This window comes from Protopterus annectens, chromosome 7.part0, assembly GCF_019279795.1.
Source record: "Protopterus annectens isolate FY-2018-M chromosome 7.part0, PAN1.0, whole genome shotgun sequence".
Lineage (NCBI taxonomy): Eukaryota > Metazoa > Chordata > Ceratodontiformes > Protopteridae > Protopterus > Protopterus annectens.
Window position 1 is genome coordinate 110,200,215 of NC_056739.1, and position 22,675 is coordinate 110,222,889.

Genomic DNA, 22,675 nt, shown 5'->3' on the forward strand with positions numbered 1-22,675 from the left:
ACTAAATCGGGTAAAGCTGGCGAGTACTAGGTTCGGTCACCTGTAACTATTAAACACAATGTCAGTGTACATTGCTAAAATAAACACTTCACAGGCAGTTGGCTGTGGTCAAACCAGTAACTGGAGAGACAATACTTGAGTGAGCCCTTTACAAAGTATAGCAAGGTTACTGTGGGAGAGAAGTTGAGTAAAAAGAAATGGGGGGAGAATTTGACTTCATATGGACTAGAGAACAAGCAGAGATCAAATGGAATTCATTTCACTTGGATAGTGTAGCACGGCAGTATAAGTGCTGAGTGAAAGCTGTCTGGGAGAGTGTAAGATGGAGAGATGAAGTGGGAGAGGCCATGTAGTTAAAACCAGATCTGAAGAGAAAATATTTGTTGAGCTCTAGTTATAGTGTAGTCTGCTGTCAAATCTTCATGTATAGAAAGCTGATTGTGTAGTACACCGGGTTAAAGGCCTGACTGCAGTGTAGATGACCAAGGTTTGATTAGCAGCTTGTGTTGAAGAAGATGTGGAGTGAGGGTGAGAGTGAGTTGATGCTGACTGACCCATTTTGCGTGGTTGTAGGTGGTCTGATCTGCGGCAGTACTTAATCCTGTGGTAAAGCAGGAATGCAGTATACAGCACCGTAACTTTTCAGGGGGTTGTTCTCTTTCTTTCTCTCATTGTGCACAATGCTGTGCAGGGAGGAAGCCCAGCAGGCTGTCTTGTAAGCAGGTGTGCCTGTCAGCTGCTGTGGGGTAAAGACTTCGACTATTTTCCAGAAATTCCAAATGGCTGCAGGATGATGGTCTCCAGTGATAGTCCCTCAGCCTTTGGGGAGCAAACTGAGAGATCGAGTGCAGGAGGATTGATTGCCAGCAGTTTAAATCTTAGTCAAGCTCTTCCTACAGTCAAAACGTTCTGTGTTGTAATCTTTAGTTGGTCCTTCCCTTGCTGAAGTTTCAGAAAGCAGTATCTTATTAATGACATCTGTGTCTGGATACTGTAGATGAAAGAATTAGAAATTTTGCTTGCTGCGCGGAATGTCTAGAGTATTTTTGAATAGGCATGCATGCTCACCATCTGGTTTTAACAGCACCTGACTTTTTAATCTTGTGTGTATGTATTCTTCTGCTCTGTATAATTCTGTATGGTTTACTGTAACTACCTGATAGTGTGCCTGTGCAGCTTGTTTTGAGGAAGGTTAATTAATGGTAACTTCTTTACTCAATTTGGCATTCACCCCAGGGATCACTCCAGTGGCTCTACTTGACAGAGGCACTAGGAACTAGGTTGGGTGGCACGATGCCAAGGTAATCCTATGGGCTAGGCTTGTAAAGGCTCCAGGGCCATTAGTCTAGTACACACCTATGAAACTTTTTGTAGTAAAGTTGACTGCAAGGTGTACAGTTTGAGTAGGGAATATATTGTCACTTGTGTTGTATGGGTGAATCTCTCTTTAAAATGTATTGCTACTTTTTGGTTTTATTTATTTATTTCCAATTTGATTACCGGGGAAGTCCACTGGGTCACAGTGACCTGTTTTCAGTGGAGGCCCGGGGAGAAAAGCTCCAAGATGCATAATACAGATAAGGTACAGAAATACACGGATGTCCGTCTTACCCTTTCCATGTTACGCCTTTGAAAAGCATGTGCCATTAGGATAGGTGTTTGCAGGGTAGGGGCAGATAAGCTTGCTCATCTGCAGAGCTGGAACATGGCACTTGCAAAAAAACAGTTTGCTTGTACACATTTTTTTCTTGCAGTTCTTTTCTCTCTGTCCTCCAGTCCCTTCTTTTTGCAAAAGCAAGATATTATGTTGTGAGTTGGCCTTTAACAGCATTATGGCATTGTTTTGTATGTCCACATGCACCTACAATAACCCAGATGTCTAATGAGCAGTCCTGATTTAACACTAACTTTCAGGCTTGCAGAATTATAACTCATTTTGTGTTTTTGTTTAATCAGGCATTCGAGCTTGCCACAGGAGACTACCTCTTTGAACCTCATTCAGGTGAAGATTATACTAGAGATGAAGGTAAGCGTGTGTTTTGGACTTGTCTTTTATCACTGCACAAAGCTGTGCTCTCACTGTTGAGTAGGGGATAATGAGATTTGGTGTAGTTAAAAAGGACAAGAAGATTGCATTTGGTTTCATTTCTTCCTACTTATGTACCATCTGTAAGTCATATAATACAACTGTGTGTAAAAAAAACTGTAAACTCTCTACAAAAAATCTAGTGCTTAGCGCAACACTTGACTGCTACATTTCACCAGAAGATTTCAGAAAATGTTTGAGTATGCAGTTGTACATAGTATTATTTGATGTCCTCCTCTTCATATGTTGCAGTATTCATAACATGAGAGAGTCCGCTGCCAGGTGAGTCATATGACCGGCCAGTGTACAAAGGTTTAACGCTACTGTAAGGTACGTGCAACGTCATACAGAGAACAGATCCTATGTTGGTCATAAAATGACATCTGATCTAAAGCAGACGTCGACACATACCAATCCTCAGAACTTTTCTGCTGCCAGTCAGTTCATATTTTCTGGTCATTGCTTGTCAGACAAGTTACGAATCCTAATCAGATAAGTGCTCTGTTGTTTTTATTCATTACTACTTTTGCTACTATATTTTCGTTTTTTGAGGTTACATGTCAGCTAGGAAGGCAGATTCCACATAATGACTCTCACAGCCTTTGTCTCTTTTGCCTAGGCCCTGACCACGACTGTACTGCTATCTCTATTTGTAAGGCCTTTGTTTCCAAGACCCTGCATAGCCAGTCAGCTTCTCGTTTATATCTAGAAAACCATCACCTTAAACATCTCACATGCAATATGGAAGGTACGTCGGGCCCGTCAGGTGGGCCACTTACTAAGAAGGCCAAGAAATCTAGGTCTGATTTTACCCACTGCTCCTCCAGTTTCAGATGCGTGTCCCAAGGCCGATGTTGGCTCGGAGACCATTCCAGAGTCTGTAGGCACTCCTTTGGGTGGGTTCCTATTACGTTATCGAACGATCAAAACTTTGAAATGGCAGCATTTCGAAGATCGCATTGTGGGATCGCAGTACAGTGCAGATTGGAATATTTGCCCTTTCCTCAATGTAGTGCGATCTCGAAGTTGTAATATATATTCAGCGGGGGGTGTGGGTGGCGCAGCCCTCCACAATTCAAGCTTCGAAATGCTGCCATTTCAAAGTTTTGATCATTCGATTACGTTATCTTTCGATAACGTAATATGAACCCCTTTTGGGTACCAGTGTGGAGGCTGGGAAGGACCCTGCAAGCACATCCTTGGCGGGATATGCAGGTGCCAGTCCCAGACGTAGGGGGAGGGAACCTCTGCTAATTTTGACTGAAGGCCCACGTGGCATTCCACAGATCGTTGTCCAAGATGATGTCCCTACCAGTATTGAGTGTCTGCTGACGTCAGGCCCATCCACTTTCCACCGCATGGATGTTGCTCAAAAGACAAAACTGAAAACTAAACATGCTTCCCGTGCACCTCAGGAGCAGTCGGCGGATTGGCAAGCATTTTCCCAAGGGCTATGCAATGCCTTTATGACCCTGAGACCATCTTCAGCTCTCTCGCTCCCTTCTGCATCCTTTACTCCCTCTACACCACAAAAGAGGACTTGTAAGGAGCTTTCTTCAGATGGAAAGGATTCTTCTGGGGATGAATCTGTAGCTTATTCACCCCAGATTTCTTTTCCTTTAGGATATGCTTCCCCAGAAGAATTATTTAATGGAACTGATTCCCCTAGAGGGGATATCTTTTTTTGGAGAAACAGTAAAAATGAGGGAGTTTTTCAAATGAGGTGTCAGACATCCAAAAAAGATATGACCTGTTGCAGATGGACTCTCCTTTCCCGTCTGCTGTACCTCCTGTTCTGCCAGCCTTCCTGGATGCTTTCACTGAAGCTTCTAAGTGCCCTGACTCTCAACCACGTGCCCCCAAAAGGCCAGACAGGTTTTATAAAGTGCCAGAAGATTCCAAGTTTCTGTTTAAATGTCCTTCTGCAGACCCTACAACAATTTCAGTATCTGCTGACAAGGCCTCCCAGGATGCTGCTTTCCTCTTCCCTGCTCCCTTTGGACGAGAATAAAGTTATGGAGAGACTAGGGAAGAAAGTTTATGCATCAGCTACTTTGGCATTCAGAGCCATAAATTACCAGACCCATATGGCCAGATATTCCTTGGATCTCCTCTCGGACACTGGTAAGCTACTTTCTGAGCTTCCAGACTCTTCCACAAGGTTAAGCGTTCCTCTAGCCTTAACTCCTCTTGTCAGATTACACGTGTTCCATAAAAATGTAGTTATGATGCCGTGGCGGTATCAGCTAGAGCGGCTACATCTGGGTCAGTTCTCAGCTGGTATTCCTAGCTCAGACTCCAAACTTTGACTAATGACATTAAAGCAAAAATCATGGATGCGCCCTGTACAGCAAGGCATAATTTAGTACTTCTGCTGCAGAACTTAAGTCTTTACAGGAAAAGGGCAAAGGTTTCAGAGGAACTACCCTACCAAGACCCTTTTGTAAGGAAGTCTTCCAGGTCCCAGTCTTCAAAGGGCAAAAGAGATGCTAGGAAACAGTTTTCCTCTAAATCTACCTCCTTAACTCTTGCTGCTCAGAAATAGCCCTTTAAGGCAAAGCTAGTTAGTGTGTGAATTCCTGCCTACTGGCACCCAAACTCCTCTTTCCCTTTCCCTGTCTCTCCCTGCTTGGAAACTGATAGCTCAGGACTCTTGGGTACTCTCCATCGTCCTCCAAGGATACTTTGTGGTGTGGAAGACTCCTGCTTCCTTCAGGGGTATTCCACAACCTCCAAGGGAACAACTGGAATTCTTTCCCCAAGTCATCTCCACTCTTCTATCTCAAGGCACCATTCAGGAGGTGTCACCTTCCCAAGTAGGAAAAGGGTTCTTCTCCAGGATGTTCCTGGTCCCCAGGAAGGATGGTCCTTGGAGACGCATTCTAGACCTATCCCATCTAAACACTATCCTGAAGGTTCCCACTTTTCAAATGTTAACCTTATCCAGTCTTCTTCCTCTCATCCTTCCCCAGGTCTTTGTTGTCTTTGGACATCAAAGATGTCCATTTTCATATTCCCATTCATCTTCTGTTCAGGACACATGATTGCTTTGCTGTTGTTTCCTCACATTTTCATTTCTGTGCCTTACCTTTTGGATTGTCTATGGCCCTGAGGGTCATCACAAAATGCGTAGGTCCTGTCATAGCCATCTGCAGGGCATACAAATGTTTCCATACCTGGACTATGATCTACAGGCTCAGACTCCAGACACCCTTTACGAGAATCTGTTGTTCACGGAGTCACTGCTGGAGGGTCTAGGATTCAACATCAGCTACCAAAAATCTACCCTGGTTCCTTCCCAAGACCTCATTTTCCTTGGATGCAGGATCCAATCAGACAGGATGCTGGCTTCCTTACCACCAAAAAAAGTCATGTCCCTCACTTCCTACTTCCAGGCCCTCTTGCACCTGCAATTCCTGACTGCTAGGGAGTTTCTTTGCCTTTTGGGGTTCATGGCATCCTCTGTTCCCATGCTACTACTATCCAAGTTACACATGAGGAAATTCCAGTGGTTCCTGAGAACAGTATCGGTACAACACTCCCATCTTCTGGAGTTTTATTCCCCTTCTACCCTGCCTGAAAAAGGAGTTACACTGGTGGATTCAGCAGGTTACAAGGAATCCAGGCTTACCCTTGCAACCACCTCTTCCCACTCAGGAGCTGTACACAGATGTTTCAGACCTGGAATGGGGAGTTAACCCTAGCCTCGTGGACGGTCAGCCATGTGTGGTCTCCCTCTTAGAAGAGGGAGCACATCAATATAAAGGAGATGAGAGCCCTGATTTTCAGTTTACAAATCTTCAAACCCTTTCTTCTCCCAGGTAACTTAAAATGGTTTGCAGACAATACCACAGTCCTCTAATTTGTCAACAAACGGGGAGGGACAAAGTTCTATCTCCTGTGCAGATTGGGAAGTTCTCAGGCTTGAAGAACCAGAGCCAACTCACCCTCCAGGCGGTTTACATGCCCATGACCCAAAATGTTGTGGCAGACGCATCGAGCAGGTCCATGACTCAGTCCCATGAATGGATGTTACACAGGGATGTGTTTCTGGATTTCTGGACATGGTCCATCAATGGAGTACACCTCAGGTAGATCTCTTCGCCTCCCCCATGAACAGACAGCTTCCCAAGCTTTGTGCCAAAGTCCACGATCCCTTGGCATGGAAGGTGTACGCCCTGCCCGTCTCTTGGAAGGGGATGTTTCTATATGTACCTCCCCACCCTTCCCACTTCTCCAAAAGGTCCTGTTGAAGCTACAACAGGAGCAACCAAAAATCTTGCTGACTCCCTTTTGGCCAAAACAGCACTGGTTCTCCCTTCTGCATTTAGCCAAGAGCAATCACCACAAGTTACTCCACAGAATGGACCTACTCCCACAGGACAAGGGAACTCTAATACACCCACAGATGTCAACTCTACAACTGACCCTGTGGGTGATAGGATTTTGATTCCCTTCAGACACCTTTTCTCTGATGAGGTGCTACAAGTTTTGTAGGAAGCCAGAAAACCCACTACTAGGAAATCCTGCATTTCCAAATGGAAAAGGGTTTCCATCTGGTCTTTCAAAAGATTTACAACTACTTCTGGTGGATATTCCACTGGTTTTGTCCTATCTGTGTGAATTATTGAAGAATGGACTGTCGTACTCTTCAGTAAAAGCTCATCTTTCTACTATCTCAGCACGTCTGGGTATGTCACCCCCTTTAGCTTCCAGACTGGAAGTTAAACTTTTCTTAAAGGCATCCTTCATATTAGACCACCAAGGAAACCACTTCCTCCTCCTTGGGATCTTAATTTTGTATTAGAAAAACTTATCCTGGCCCCTTTTAAGCCAGCAAGTTGTTCTCTGCAGCACTGCACCTGGAAAACAGTTCTTCTTGTGGCCATTACTTCTGCTAGAAGGGTTTCTGAATTACAGGCTCTGATGCCGCCTCCTCCCTTCATGGTTTTCCACAAGGATAGGGTATCTTTACGCACTAAATCCCTCCTTTATGCCCAAGGTGTAAATGAGTTGTCACTCAGTTAGTCCATCAATCATGTCCTTGTATTCATATGCTGCTGTATTCCTTACACCAGGGAGTTTTCCTGTGGTGAACTCTCGTACGTCCAGCCATATACAAAAGTTCAGAAAAAAGTAAATGGTCTGGGCACACTGGAATAGGCTGTAAACTATTTCATTTTTAAAACAAAATACAAGCGCTTTCACCCTGCTATAGTGCTGGGCTTTTTCAAGTAAATGAAACAAACCATTACACCGGTATATAAACTCTTGCCTTTAAAAAAGGCGCCAAAGTTTCTTAAAAAAATGTGCCTTCCTTTACACAACTTCCTTTAGTTAAAATCCATAAAATAAAAGATTAAAAAAGTGGTTATATAATTAATGAACACACAGAAGAACATACATTGTCCTATTGTACATTAATAGAAAGTGTAAAACCATCACCAAAATTCATTCTTATTACACCAGAGGAAATATGTACACATTTAAATATTGTTGTTTTTGTATTCTCTACACTTACACTCCTAATTTTTTTTTTAACTTTTTTGATTAAATATGGTTTAATTGATATGTGGTCATTACATCCATATTTTGTCCCCCATCCCTTAATTTCCATTGATGTCTCTACTTTTAAATTGTTTGGATATCCTCTACCCCTAAAAAATTCTGAAATTAAATCAATTTCAGAAAGGAAACAAACAATGCATTATATAAACACCTACACACCGAAACCACCCATAGAGGGTTTATGTTTGGAATTTTGGAACAAGTGATGGTTGACCCTAGGGGGGGAGACTGGGAAAACTGGTTGTGTTGCAGAGAAACATATTGGCAAATTAAATTGAATGCAATTAAACCCCCTAGGACTTAATGGTTTAATCAAAAAAGCAAAAAAAATAGGAGTGTAAGTGTAGAGAATACAAAAACAAGATTTAATGCACCTTTCAGAACTTCTCTGCTGCCTGTGTGACTACCAGCTCCGGTAGTCGGGCTGCCAGTTGAAAGCATTTTCTTCATTTGACTTCGGGCAAGTACCCCTTTGGGGTTTTCTTTTGCTTACTTGCTACTGCTTTGGGTAACATGTCGGGTAGGAAAGGCACGTGTAGGTGTGGAAGGCAAATTCCACAAGGATTCGCATGAGCTCTTTGTCTGTTCTGCCTAGAATGTGAACACAACCATACTACCTGTTTTATTTGTCAGGCTTTTGTCCCCAAGACCCTCGGAAGCTGTCTTGCAGCTCTAAAACTATACCTAGAAAATCAGAGATTCAAACCTCTAACTTATAGGATGGACCCAGTGTCGGAACTCTCGGACAAGCCTCCAGCCAAGAAGGCCAAAAAGAGCAGGCCAGAACAGGCTGCTGTGCCCTCCACTTCAGTCGTCACTCTCGAGGCCAGTGAAGGCCTGGAGACCGAGCCGGAGTTCTTGGACCTACCTTCAATGGAAGACCCGGAGAAATCAGTACTTTGCGTGAGGTCACATCCCGGAGGGAAACTCGGGCGTCCGATTTGGTCGCTGAGGAGGAATCTAGGCTTGTATCTGAGGGCCCGCATGGCGTCTCCCAAATCGTAGTACGTGAGGACACATTCTCTGATGTATTGGAGTGCAGGCCGGCTTCTGGCCTTCTTACCCTCCACCGCATTTCTGGATCCTCTCCCTCAGAGACATAATAAGAACAAACAGAAAACCAAACACATCTCTCAGCCTTTGTCTGCTTCGCCTGTCGAGCAGCCTCTGGATTGGCAGGCTTTTACCCAAGGCCTGCTCAATGCATTTCTGGCCTTGCATCAGGGTTCGATCCCTGCACAGGCCCCTCTACCCTAAAGGGCCTGCTCCAGACATCTATTCAGGAGAAAAATATTCATCTGATGATGAATCCCTCATCTACTCTTCTCAGATCGCTTCACCTCTGGGATATGCTCCTCCAGAGGGAGGAGTCCAATGGCACTGACTCCCCTGGTGAGGAGCTCACCTTTGATGAAACCATCACCAAAATGCAAAACTATTCCAAATGGGACAGCAGTCAAGTTACAGAGACTCAAAAGAGATGCAGTGACCTTCAACCGGAGTCTCCCAGTGCCTCCGCTGTGCCCCCAGTACACCCTGCTTTTCTGGATGCCTTCCTGGTTGCTTCCAAAAACCCAGACTCATAGCCTCAACACCCGAGCGTCCAGATAGATTCTACAAGGTGCCAGAGGAAGCTACCTTCCTCTACAAAGCCCCTTCTACAGACCCTGCAGTTATTTCCATGACCACTGACAAAACCTCAAAGTTGCTTCCCTCCACCTCTCTACTGCCTTTTGACAAAGAGAGCAGAATGATAAAACGTCTGGGAAAGACACCCGATACTTCTGCCATCCTTAGCAGTAAGAGCAATCAATTACCAGACTCTCATAGCCAAGTACTCCTTGGCTCTTTTGGAAGATGTGTTCAAGCAAGTGGGCGAACTCCCTGACTGCCCTGCAAAAGCTAAGATCTCCTCACTCTTGAACTCCTGCTCACAAGTCACTCCAAGTGCAGCTGGATCTTTCATCAGAAGGTAGTGCTGGTTAAGGTTGCAACCCCTTCCTGATGACAAAGCCAAGCTGCTAGATGCGCCCCTGGATAATAAAACCCTTTTTGGCTCAGCAGCTGCTGAACTCTTTAAGACCCTCCAGACCAAAGGCAAGGAACCACAGGACTTAGGTTCATAGGTTGATACTAGGCTATCTGCCCTAGGGCATTTATAAGCCTAGCCAGAGTGTGTTTGGCTTTCGCCACCCTTTTAGATTAGTTGACTGTGCCTCTGTATAGTAGGTCACAGAAGATAGCTCTTTTAAGGTTAGTTTACTGTGCCTCTGTCTAGTAGGGACACAGAAGAGATCCCAGGGGTAAACCTACGATCTCCCATCCACTCGTCAAGATTTCTCTTGAAGAGGGTCATTGAGGGGCTCTGCCTAACATGGATTGGGATTTTGTTCCAGAGTGAGAGGAGCCTCTGGGATATGAATCTGTCCCTCCAGCATGTCCTATTTATTTCTGTGCTGAGGTTCAAGTCCCTGGAGCGTGTAGCTCTAAGGGATTTGGATTTCCTGAGGTGGAGCATGTCCATTAATTCTGGTTTGGACATGGATTTATACATCAGGCACAGATCACCTCTGAGTAGGCGGTAAGCAACTGAGTAGAGCTGGAGTTTCTTTAGCCTAACTGCGTAGGGCTTCTGTTTGAGTCCCTTGATCCTCTTGGTGGGGTACTTTTGGGGTCTTTCCAGTTGCTGCAGGTGTCGGGTAAGGTACATCCCAAATGGGGCATTGTATTCAATTATGGGCCTGATGAGTGATGAGTAGAGGGGCACAATGACCTCTCTTGATCTAGATGTGAACCCTTTCGTGATAAGGTGGGCTATATAGAAGGTCTTTCTAACCACTTTGGCAACGTGATTGTCAAAGGAGAGATTGCTATCTGCTTGGGTCCCCAAATCCCTAATTACTTCTTCCGTACTTAATGGATTAGCACCTATGTGGTAATTTGTGGGCACTTCTTTCCCAAAGGGGATGACTATGCACTTTTTGGCATTTAGCTTTAGGCATATCTTTGTCTCCCCAGTTCCACGCTTTGAGGAATTACCCAGCTAAGACCCATTTTGTCAGGTCATCAGCTAAAAGAATTCAAACTAAGCCTAGGAAAGACCACAGGAAACAGCACCCTTCTAGGTCTGTCTCCTGCACTCCATCCTCTAAACAAACCTTTCAGGGAAAGCCTCGTAGTCTGTGACTACCAGGCCGTACACCCAGACACCCCTCTTTTTATATGCCTCTCCCTTCCTGCTTGGAAGCAGGTTAGCCAGGACTCCTGTGTTCTATCATACAGCAGGGATACTTCATGACCTGGGAGAACAGACCCACTCCTAAAGGCATCCCTCCCCCACCGAAAGAGCAAACACATCTTTTCCCTCCCATCATGCAGGAACTTCTTGCACAAGGAATCATTCAAGACGTCCCATCTCCGGCAAGAGGAAAGGGATTTCACTCAAGAATTTCCCTAGTCCCCAGGAAGGAAGGTCCTTGGAGACCTATCCTGGACCTATCCCACCTCAACACATTCCTCCTTCAGGATGTTCTTTCTCCCAACCCTTCTTCCCAACCCTTCTTCCACTCATTCTGCTTCAGATATTCCTAGTGTCCTTGGACATAAAGGACGCCTACTTGCACATCCCTATCTATCCACTTTTCAGAAGGTACCTCAATTTCTCAGTGAATTCTACACACTATCAATTTTGTACTTTACCCTTTGGTCCATCTACGGCCCCAATGGTATTTACAAAATGTCTGGCCTCAGTCATGGCATTTGCCAGGGCAAAGGGTGTACAACTTTTTCCCTATCTGCACAACATCATTATCCAGGCTCCCTCCAGCTCAATGGCTTTGCAATACCTCCAGTTCACCATCTCCCTCCTTACAGGTCTGGGATTCACTATAATTCACAAAAAATCATCCCTGATACCCTCTCAGGATTAGGTGTTTCTAGGTTGTCTGATTCTAACCAGGGAAATGATGGTCTGCCTGTCACCAGAAAAGATTGTGACCCTCACATCTTTCTTCCAGGGAATCCTTCCTCTCAAAACCATTTCAACCAGGGAATTCCTCAGAATCTTAGGATTCATGGCCTCTACTATCCCCATGGTCCATTGGTATTTGCAAAACATCTGGGAACAACATCTACATAGTCTAGAGTTCATAATCCCCATCCTTCCCTGCCTGTCAAAGGAATTGCACTGATGGATCTCCCAGATTCAGTCAAACCCAGGTCTACCCCTCCAGCCCACACCCCTAAACCAGACAGCTTCACAGATGCTTCAGACACAGGCTGGGGAGCAACCCTGGGAAACTAGAGAGTGAGGAATGCTTGGAGCCCTACTCAACAAAAAGATCACATCATTATCAAGGAAATGAAAGCTTTGATTTTAGCCTTGGATATTTTCAAGGGTCAGCTCCTCCCAGGCACCCTGAAGTGGTACACAGACAATACCACTGTGCTGTGGTACACCAACAAACAGGGGGACAAGGTCCTACCTCCTGTGCAGACTAGCACTACAGGCTTGGGAAATAACACCGTGTGTATCTCCTCCACGGACAATGTGATGGCAGATTCCTTAAGCAGGAGCATGACCCTGTCTCACGAATGGATGCTGAACAGGGAACTGTTTTCTAGACCAGGTCCATCGATGGGGTATTCCGAATGTGGATCTCTTCGCCTCCCCCATGAACAGACAGCTCCTGACCTTCTGCTGCAGGGCCCCTCACTTAGAGGCCTGGAGGGTGGGATGCTCTGTCATTCTCTTGGAAGGGGATGTGCACGTTTGCATACCACCCCCCATTTCCCTCTCATTCAAAGAGTCCTCCTGAAACTTCAGAAGGAACAACCTCAAGTCTTGCTGGTGACTACCTACTGGCCAAGGCAGCATTGGTTCCCCCTACTTTTTCACCTAACCAAGGGCAATCACCACAAGTTACCCCAGAGAATGGACCTACTCACACAGGACAAGAACAATCTTACACCCTCAACTGCCCACACTGAGTCTTACATTGTGGGCGATAGGGCGTTGATTCCCTTCAGACACCTGTACGCAGAGGATGTGATCCAGGTTCTACAGGAGGCCAGAAAACCAACTTCCAGAAAATCCTACCTATCAAAGTGGAAGAGATTTTCCTTATGGTGTCAGAAAAATAGCCTACAACTACTGGCTGCAGAGCCCCCAGTGGTCTTGTCTTACCTGTGTGATCTCATGAAGTCTGGACTATCATATTCCTCCATTAAAATCCACCTGTCTGCCATCTCAGCTTGCCTGCCTCTGGTGCCACATTTAGCATCTAGGTTGGAGGTCAAACTCTTCCCGAGAGGGACTCTACACCTCAGGCCACCAAGGAAGCCTATTCCGCCTCCTTGGGGCATTAACTTTGTCATAGAAAAACTGACTCTCCCACCGTTTGAACCAGCCAAAGCCTGCTCTTTCCATGTAGTCTGTAGCAGGAATGGATACAGTGTGATATCCATTTGGAAATGGTTTGCTTAGAAATGGGCTTCCCATCTGCCCCATGGGACAAAGCTGACAAGAAGTTGGTCTGTTTTTCTGAAGGGTTTAGTACGGTCCAGATAGTATCTGAGCTGTCTGCACGTCTAGTGAGTGCAGAATTCTTTCCCCCTTGTTTTGAGGGTTAGGAAAGAAGGTGGGTAGATGTATGGCCTGGCTGAGGGTCACATCAGATACCACCTTGGGCATAAAGGAGGGGATAGTCCTCAGGGAGACCTTGTCTGCATGGAAAATGATGAGGGGTTCAACGGCCATGAGTGCCTGAAGTTCTGAAACCCTTCTGGCTGAGGTGATAGCTAGTAGGAAAACAGTCTTCCAGGAGAGGTACCTCAATTCTGCAGAAGCAGCAGGTTTGAATGGTGGTAAGGTTAGTTTTTCTAAAACATAATTTGGGTCCTAGGCCAGCGTGGGTGGCCTTCTGGGAGGTCTGATATTAGAAGCCCTTCTGAGGAATTTTTTCATCAAAGGATGTGAGAAGAGGGGCTGGTCTGTATCGAAATGAGCTGAAATGGCTGAGGCATGGATTTTAAAAGGAGAAGGAGAGGCCACTATTGAGTAACTCTGCTAGGTAGTCCAGGATAAGAGGGATAAAGGTTGTGAGGTACTGCCCCCTCTGGACTGGCTACAGGAGCAGAATCTTTTCCATTTCCCTGCGTAAGATTTTCTGGTGCTGGGCCTTCTGGCCTCTGTGATAATGTCTATGACCTGTTTGCTTTTAAGGTATTAGCCATGCTGATAGTTTGAGAGTCTGGGTGCAGCTCCCCCCCCCCCCACCTGGGTCAAGAGGTCTGAGATCAGGGGAAGCTGCCTGGGAGGCTGTAATGTCAGACTGCGCAGTAAGGGGTACCAATGCTGTCTGAGCCAGTCTAGAGCAATGAAGATAGCCCTTGGTCTCTCATCCCTTAGCTTGATCAGAACCTTAGGAATAAGAGGCAGAGGAGGGAATGCGTGCACAGAGGGAGTTCCAGGAGAAGGTCAAGGCATCCACCTTCCATTCTAGGTGGTGGTACTCCTTGGTACTGAATTTTTTCAGCTGGTAGTTGAGGTGCAAAGCAAAGAGATCCACCTCTGGAGTTCCCCACTCCTGAATGATTTGCAAAAAGATTTTTCTCTGTAGCTGCCATTCGTGGGGGTCCAGTAATTTTCTGCTTAGGTGGTCTGCCAGGGTGTTGTTGATCCCTGGTAGGTATCGGGCAGTTAGGTGTAACCCCGTGGAGGAGGCTGTCTGCCAGAGGTTCATGGCAAGCCTGCACAGAGGGTAAGATTGGGTCCCTCCCTGTTTGTTGATATACCACATTACTGTGGTGTTGTCTGTTTTGATAAGGAGAACCCCTGGCCACTTTACCCCACTTTTTATACAAAAACCCATTGAAACATTAAACAATTAACCAATAAAAAGTGTAGTATGACCCCCGTCTTAAATTGTGTTAAAAATACAGATATAAAAGACATAAAAAAAACCTAACCAAATGTCCATTTAGTCACACTGTCACAGTTTCAATCTTTGCCCTTTTAAAAAAACACTTTATATTAATAGTGTCATTTAACCCCTAAATGGACATTTGGTTAGGTTTTTTTGTCTATGTCTGCATTTTTAAGAGAATTTCTGAAGGGGGAGGGTCATAACATAGAAAGAGAACAGTAAATTTCCTGTTCCTCACTGTACAGCAGTATCCATTTAAACTGTTTGAAGTTTCAAAATTTCAGTCTTATAGTCTCGACCATATGAAGTTTGAAGTTTTGAAACTTTGAGCTTCCAAAGTAGACCTCTTACAATAGTATGAGAATAGGAATTGGGAAGTATACAACAGCAAGGATTACAGATGAGTGAGAGATGAGTTCAAGGCCTGCTTCGGTGACAGATGAGGGAACAAAATGACCGCGCAATTAAGGTGGTGACGTAGTAGTAGCAGCAGCAGCTACAAGCCGGGATGATATACACACATGGTTTTGTAACTAAGTGAAGGTCATTTTGCTTTAATATGGATTACTGAGCATGTAGGGAGAACCTCTCCAAGCAGAAAGGATGAGAGAAAGGAGCCAGGCAAGCTGTGATCTGCCAGATGGATAACTAACTTCCCTGCAAATGCAGGAAACTGTGGCCTGTAGGCCAATGAGACTGATGAATCAAATGCAGGGCGAGTAGTTGGGAAGAAACATCCTGCTGTGGATGGGTCTTGCACATGAAACAGGGATGGCACTGGCTCCCCTGAACTCTGGCAAAGGAGCCCTGTGGAAGAAAGAAAAAAGATCCTACAGCCGTAAGAATGGGATCATTTCTCATCCCTTTTAGATGTTCATTGATTTGCTATTCGGTGCAGAAATTAATCTGTAAACAGAAAGGCAGTAGATGTACTTTAACACCCTCAGCAAACAATGCAAACTGCCTCATGGCGTTGTGGTGAATGGCTTTGCCAGACAGAGACACCACCATACTCTTCTGTGATATTACAGGCCATATGGGCCATGAAGTTTCTCAAAGTAATGCTTTGCTATGTTACATATTGCCAGTCAGATAATGGTAAAAGTGCAGCATGAGGGTAACTGTAATTTAATGACCTCAAGAATATCAGGCAAGACATGAATGGCCTTCGAAATTTGTCCTACATCCTTAGTTATTTGGAATGTGGACAGTGTGACACTGGAATAGGTTTTCTCATTTGGGTTCTCAGAAACATTACTGCATCTGACACTGATTTCTGCCCACTGTCTGGTATGGTACAAAATTCAACTAGCCTTCAAGGGAACCAGGGGACAGAATATTTAGAGACTAATAATGATTGCATGGTGTAATACAACTATTAGTGGCGAACAAACAAGCCAGAGGGTTGCATGGACATCCAAGCCTCTTGAAGTCTCCTTGTGAAGAAAGCACTGGTTCTGTGTGTAAGCCACTCTTCTGCTGCATTAGCTGTGTGACTTCCCCGAATCTGGGATCATCTGGAGGAAATTGACAACTACCTCAGTCCTCCTCCACCATACCCTTAAGCTGATGGAAAGAACTCTAGTTCAAGGTGCTGTGCCAATGTGCTTGTTGGACATCCTGGAAGGCAGCAACTACACACACCACCTCTACCTAGGAAAGGGGCAGCATAAATCAAAACATGCTATGAGAAGTAGAGGGAGTAAGACGGGAGTATTAGTGGATTACTCAAAAAAAAAAAGAGAAAGTTGAATTTTGTATAGAGGTGGCACCAGAACTAAGAAAATTCCAAAGAATGGCCTTGTATTAAGCAACACTGATTAGAGCAAGGCAGATGCCAGTGTGATGTCCCTCCTCTAGGCCAGTAATCAAATAGACTCAATCCTCACAACTGACACTGGTAGGGAACATTCACTTAGAATAAAATGATACACAGTATTTTCAGAAGCAGCTCTCTGCACCAAGCACACTGTCCCTTAAGCACATACAAAGGAGCACACTCCAGTCCTAGGGCTGAGTTTTCCTCTCCAGGCCCCAACTAAGACTCAACATTTCTCACTGCAGAAATCAGTGCTCTGTGTCCCTGTTCCAAGTAGCTGACACACATGGAAAAGGCTGTCACAGATTTACTAGCTATACCACTTCTACCCAGACTATAAGGTAGATTCACTGCCATCAGCCAACTACTTTAAGGCTCTTACCAGAGCACCCAAGTACTCTTAGTAAAATTAATACTTATATAAATGGTAGTATTAACTAAACAACAAAACTTTAATATTTAATAAATAATAAAATAGAAAAACATGAACATACCCACTATCTACTTACATTAAACACCAGAGTTTCAGTTCTCTGGAAATATAAAAAAAATAACACAGATGGAAAGACTCCGACAGATATAGGAAAAACAAAACTAGTTTCACTATATTTTCCTTACTGACTGAAGAATTACTGTTCCCTGGTTACTTACTGAAGCAAGGCAAGATGATGTGGGTGAGTGGTCTTGTCAGTTCAGAGTGCCGTGTGTCCTCTGAACATCTATCACTAGTATCTAAATGCAATTTCAGGGCTAGCTACAGAATGACATCACATTTGGTCATCTGATTCTGTGGTTCTCATACTACTTCCTCACTAGAAACCTGAGCCAGGATCTGGCACAGATGTGTCACAATACACACCTAGGACTTTGCTAAAGCTTATGCCAGCATCTGGAGACTGTAAAATAATTCCAGCGCTTTCATCCTTCTTGCAGAGATTAACCAGCCATTCTCTGGCGGGTCTACTTCATTTGCCCGACACCAAATGACCGAAATTTCATTTGACCAACACTTCATTTGACCAACAATTATTATTGACAAGTAAATGGGATATGCCCCCTTCCCCCACTGTAGTGCGACCCTGAAGTTGTACATGTTTGTTTCTTTTCTGTCCAGCAGGACCCACTATTGATACATTTTTACCACAAGCAACTTTAAAAATACATTTTACCAAGCATCTGTAAAAATCAGTTTGATATCCAAATGGCAAAATTCTTTACAAAACTCCAGCTAGTTATGTTGGCATATGTTACACGTGCACTGCCGTACTCTCTCTGCCATAGCTGGCACTATCTCATCATCACAGCTAGCATAAATAGCTGGCACTATCTCACATCATCACAGCTAGCATAACAGACTCCTGGTAAGTGGTAAGAAAATGCAACTGAAGACAAAGACTAAAGCTACCACCACCAATATCAGGCATTCCTTCTGGATTTACTAAGTACAAAAATATCATCATCTGCAAATAGCCAAATTTTTTTGGTTTCCATACCAATTATATCTTTGAATTTCTGAGTCCTTTTTTTGCCAATGAATTTAAATAAAAAAGCAAATAAATCAGGAAAAGGGCAAGCCTGCCTGGTACTTCTGCTCAGACACAACTTACCAGACTCTGATACTTCATATATCCTACTAATTAACCATATTATTGTATCAGGAAATGCAAATGCCTCCACCGCCCTTCTCATAAAATCCCAACTTACTCCATCAAGACTTGCCAACAGCAATATTTTCTTATATTCTGCTTCCCTCTGGATCATCATTCTGTTAATGTTGTCAAATGTTTACCCCTTTTCCACAAAACCACACTAATCCACATTTATAAATTTTGGCAACATTTTTGCCATTCTTTTAGTTAATACAGACACACTATAATCATGGTTTAAAATTGAAATGGGTCTATATGAAGTTGGAATTGATGGGTCTTTACCCTCTGGCATATTTTTATCAATTTGAGAAGTTGTGGACATTAAAGAGATGAAGGAATTTATCTGGTAGGGCAAAGAGTTTACTGGATAAGCTGATCCTGTCAACAGAAAAGGTGGTTTAGGATTACCTGATCTGAAGGTTTATTTTAGAATTACACAGTTGAGGTTCATATACACAACATAAGCAGCGTAATGATAAAGCAGGGGGGTCAAAAAATAAGGAGGAAGTGGGTTTTTTGGATGCCAGTCCTTAAGGAGAACCACCACAAAGGTATTGGGAAAAATAACTAAAGTGGAAAAGGTGAGATTGGGATGAGGCCAAGAAATTTGGACTTCAGGTTAGAGGTGACCTTCCCTCTCCGGGATTGATAGAGGGTAGGTAAAGAGTCCGAGAAATGTTAAGTGAAAGACCTGCTCTGGTAGAGTTTTTAGCTGAATCAAGACTAGATGGTGCTGTCAAAAAGGATAATGAGTAAGACATAAAAATATTGCATGATAACTATTCAGAATCAATCCGAGAAGGGTAGATAAGAATGGGAAGAGAGACTGGCTAAGCAATTTACAAGGGACAATGGGAGGATATATGTATGGTTCCCAGTTGTGCAACAAAGACCATAAGGTTTAGGATTTTTGCTTGGGAAGTGTTTGCCTACATTTTTTATACTCCAAGCAGACTTCAAAGAATATTTCCTCAGGTAGAAAACAAATGGAGGTGTGAAGGGAAGAAACAGAACTGTGAACATGTTTTTGGGAGTGTAATGAGCTGCCAGGATTTAAAAGTTCTCTACAGAGTACTCTGTCAGAAATAGTGTGAGCAAATGATTGTAACTGAGGAAATGATTTGTTTGAACTGGGTCACAGAATCTGAATAGTCTAGACAAATAAGGCCTTCTTAAATTTATTTCTGTTGGCTGTCAAAAGTGCAGTTACTAGAAAATGGATATCAAAATCTAAATCAACTGTATTTGAAGTATTGAGTATTGTAAAAGAGAAAAAAAGAGGGATCTTTAGAAAAGGGAAGGAACAACTTGCACAGAAATAATCTGTGGGAGCAATACATACAGAATAATGTTAAGCAGAAGTGAGGGTTAACGGACGGCAGGAAATGAGCAACTTATGTAATACTGTATTGAAAGGCTGTTACAAAGAAAGAAAACATATGTAACATGCATGAAAATGGAAAAAATAATATGGTTAGTTCTCTTTTTCATGTATGCCTATGCTGCAAATGATAATTTAATAAAGATGTTTACAAATATATGTCTAACCTAGATATAAAAATAAAGGGACTGAAAACATTTTTGCTGCTTGTATCTTACATTTCATAAACAAACAACTTCCAGTTTCTCAGTTTTTGTATTGTCTCGTTTAGTCTCTTCCTGCATGTCCTTGGCTGCCATAACAGAAGCTTTTTTTAATCCACATTTCTAAATACATCCTTTTATCGTGTTCACATAAATATGGATACTGCTGAACAAATTTGTGTGTGGCTACATAATTTACAACTACAACGTTTATTTTCTTTGTTAATTTTTACATCCCAAAATGACTTGAAACAACTGGTTTAAAGTGCCCCACAACACCAAGATGTCCTTTTCTGGATTTACTCAGCATAAAATATCACATGCAAACAAAGACGACTTTTCCTGATTATCATGCTAATAATATCACTGGATTTCTGAGTCCCTTACTTTGCCAGTGGCTGTAAATATGAAGCAAATAGAGAGAAAGAGAAGACTTCTGCCTAGTTCATCTGTTCAAACAACTTATCTTCGAGGAACCCTCTCACTTCAGTTCTTGCCTCTGATCCTTCATATGTCCTGCAAATTAACCCTATCATTGTGTCAGGGAATAGTAAAGGTTTCATTGCCCTACTCAGAATCCAGCCTTACTCTGTCAAATACTTTCTTTGCATCAAGATCCAACAAAAACAGCAGTATTTTTTATTTTCTGCTTCCCTCTGGATCATCATTGTTCTAGTAATGCTGTCAAACATTTGGCTTCCCTCCACAAAATCACGTTGATCCATATCTGTCACTTTTGACAATACCTTTGCCGTTATTTTAGCTAGTGCAGACAATTGCTTTATAACAGTAATTTAAAACTGAAACGGGTCTGTATGAAGCTGGGTCTGATAAGTCTTTGCCCTCGTTGGGTAATAAAACCACACAGCTTTTCTTCCAAGATGTTGCAGTTTCCCTTTTTCAAAATAGTATTAAAATCTTCCAGATCATGATCACTTTCTTCCCTCCAAACCTCCACAGGAATGCCATCTGTTCCTAGAGACGTCCCTGCAGATTGATTACACATTACCATTTTCTCTCATCTCCTCCTACCTTAACTATTAGTTACCTACTAATTCTTAAAGGCTTTTCTTCATCTAAGCTTGCCATAGTTAAGTCATCCATAAACGTATCCCATTTGTGCTCTTTGTTTCCTTATTTTTCTACTTTATACAATTTTTTTATAAGATTTCTAAAATATCCCTTAACCTCTGCATGATTCTCTGGTTATTTTTCTAGTCAATAGCCTTCCTATACATTTGGCAACACTCTCTCTCTACTTTCTGCTGCCTAAGTTGTAGTGCAAGTTTTTGTGCTCTGGAGTTACAAAAAAAAAGTTATTTAACAGCAACCTTTCTAAACTCATGCATATTATCCAAATACTCCCTTACTTTCTCTTTATCACTCTGTAGCTGTTCCTCGTCTTTGTCTGCAATACTTAAACTTTGACTTCACCTCTGAATAATTTGCATTACTTAAATGATATTTCTCTCTCTTAAACTCTGTTTTCATTTTATTCCACTCACTAGTTATCAGTTCCAAAGAAATTTCTATCTTCCCTAACACTTCTTGAATTTCCACTACTCATGCCTTAAAATGTATTAGCCATGTTGAAGCATCTTTGTTTTAAATGAATATCTGTTTCCTGTTGTACCCTTGTGATAAAGTAGCAAGTGATTCTGTAAAAAAAAAAAAAAAACGCAGTATAGGGTGCTGTTTGACTTTTTAGTTTCAGTATTTCATCAGTTTTTCTCATCATGGTAGGTACTGAGTAAAATATTTACATATGCAAGTCATTATGAGTAATTAAAAATAATTCACTTTAGAGATGCATCTTAATTTACATTATGGTTTCACCACTGCTTCGTGTATTAACTTTCAACGTGAAATGCTCCATCTGCAAGAACTAGTTGAGAATTTGCCCAAGGAGTAGGAAAACTCATGTTCTAACATGGCAAAACAGCAGTTTATACATTAATTTAGGTTGTGAGGCATTGTGGGTTCAGACCTTTCTAATGTCATTGTAGAGATTTTAAACTCTTAAGAAAAATTTTCATGGGGTCATACAAACAAAATAAACTGTAAAACCGTATAACTTGGCATTGTATATGTTAATAAGGTTATTTTATTTTAATTTTACATTAATAACCAACTCTAGAGGTTTCTTAACATTTGCTTAGAACATGACTAATATAATTTCAATGTCTTTGTAACACACAAGAGAAACAGTACCAGAGTCTCATTTTTACTTCATTACTCTGCATTTTTCATCAGTGCATGATCTGAAGTAGTTATTTTATGTAAGCAAATGCTTTCAATTAAATGCACTTGCTCCTGTGAAATATAATTTCTATTCATTCTAGCTGAGTTATTGTACCTTGAGGAATATTTTAATTCTGTCAGAGTTCCTACTACTGAATTCATGCCTACCACACCAAACATTTTTTCATAAATTTCTTCAGAAATCTGCCCTCTGTTATATTTGCATTCTAGGTTACCCTGATACACAATCAGTATTTCAAGTCAAGTTTGAGTCCCAACCTGTAAGTGACATTCCTTGCAGAAAGCAGATTTCCCTCAAAATTTTCTTGCTCCATAATAGAGGTTTATGGTCACCGTAACTGTCCTCCCTTGCCAACAGCCCCTTACTAGCACAAATCTATCATTTTTGTATTTTTTTTACCCTCTATCAGTATTGGAGCTCACCCTTCTAGAAATCAGTATTACTCCTATTTTCCTCTGTCCTTGATATTCTGATGAATATCCATCCTGAAATCCTTTCTTTGTCAAGTTCACATACTCATTTCTTTCCAAATGTGTCTCCTGCAGCATTTCTATTTGCTCTCTTCATTTCTAAACATAATTCAACATGCTCTCCTTTTTGCTCATACCTTTATGGCCATTTACATTCCAAGATAATATGGACAAGCCATTATGATAAGCTGTTGTTCCCCACCCATTATGACATTTTTTTGAATATGCATTTCCATCTTTTGTCTTACATTCATAGGTTCATAGGTGTGTACTAGACTAATGGCCCCGGGGCCCTTACAAGCCTAGCCCA

The 22,675-nt window shown here is 42.7% G+C and overlaps 1 protein-coding gene across 3 annotated transcripts in view; it reads left to right on the top strand.

The window, feature by feature from the left end:
* Nucleotides 1-22,675, top strand: part of LOC122806267 (SRSF protein kinase 1-like) — a 1,654,485-nt gene that overhangs the window by 1,567,945 nt on the left and 63,865 nt on the right. For all 3 annotated transcript variants that reach the window (XM_044076540.1, XM_044076542.1, XM_044076541.1), the window contains exon 13: nt 1,957-2,026. In XM_044076540.1, coding sequence (XP_043932475.1) covers nt 1,957-2,026 — 70 coding nt within the window. The remainder of the gene's footprint in view (nt 1-1,956; nt 2,027-22,675) is intronic.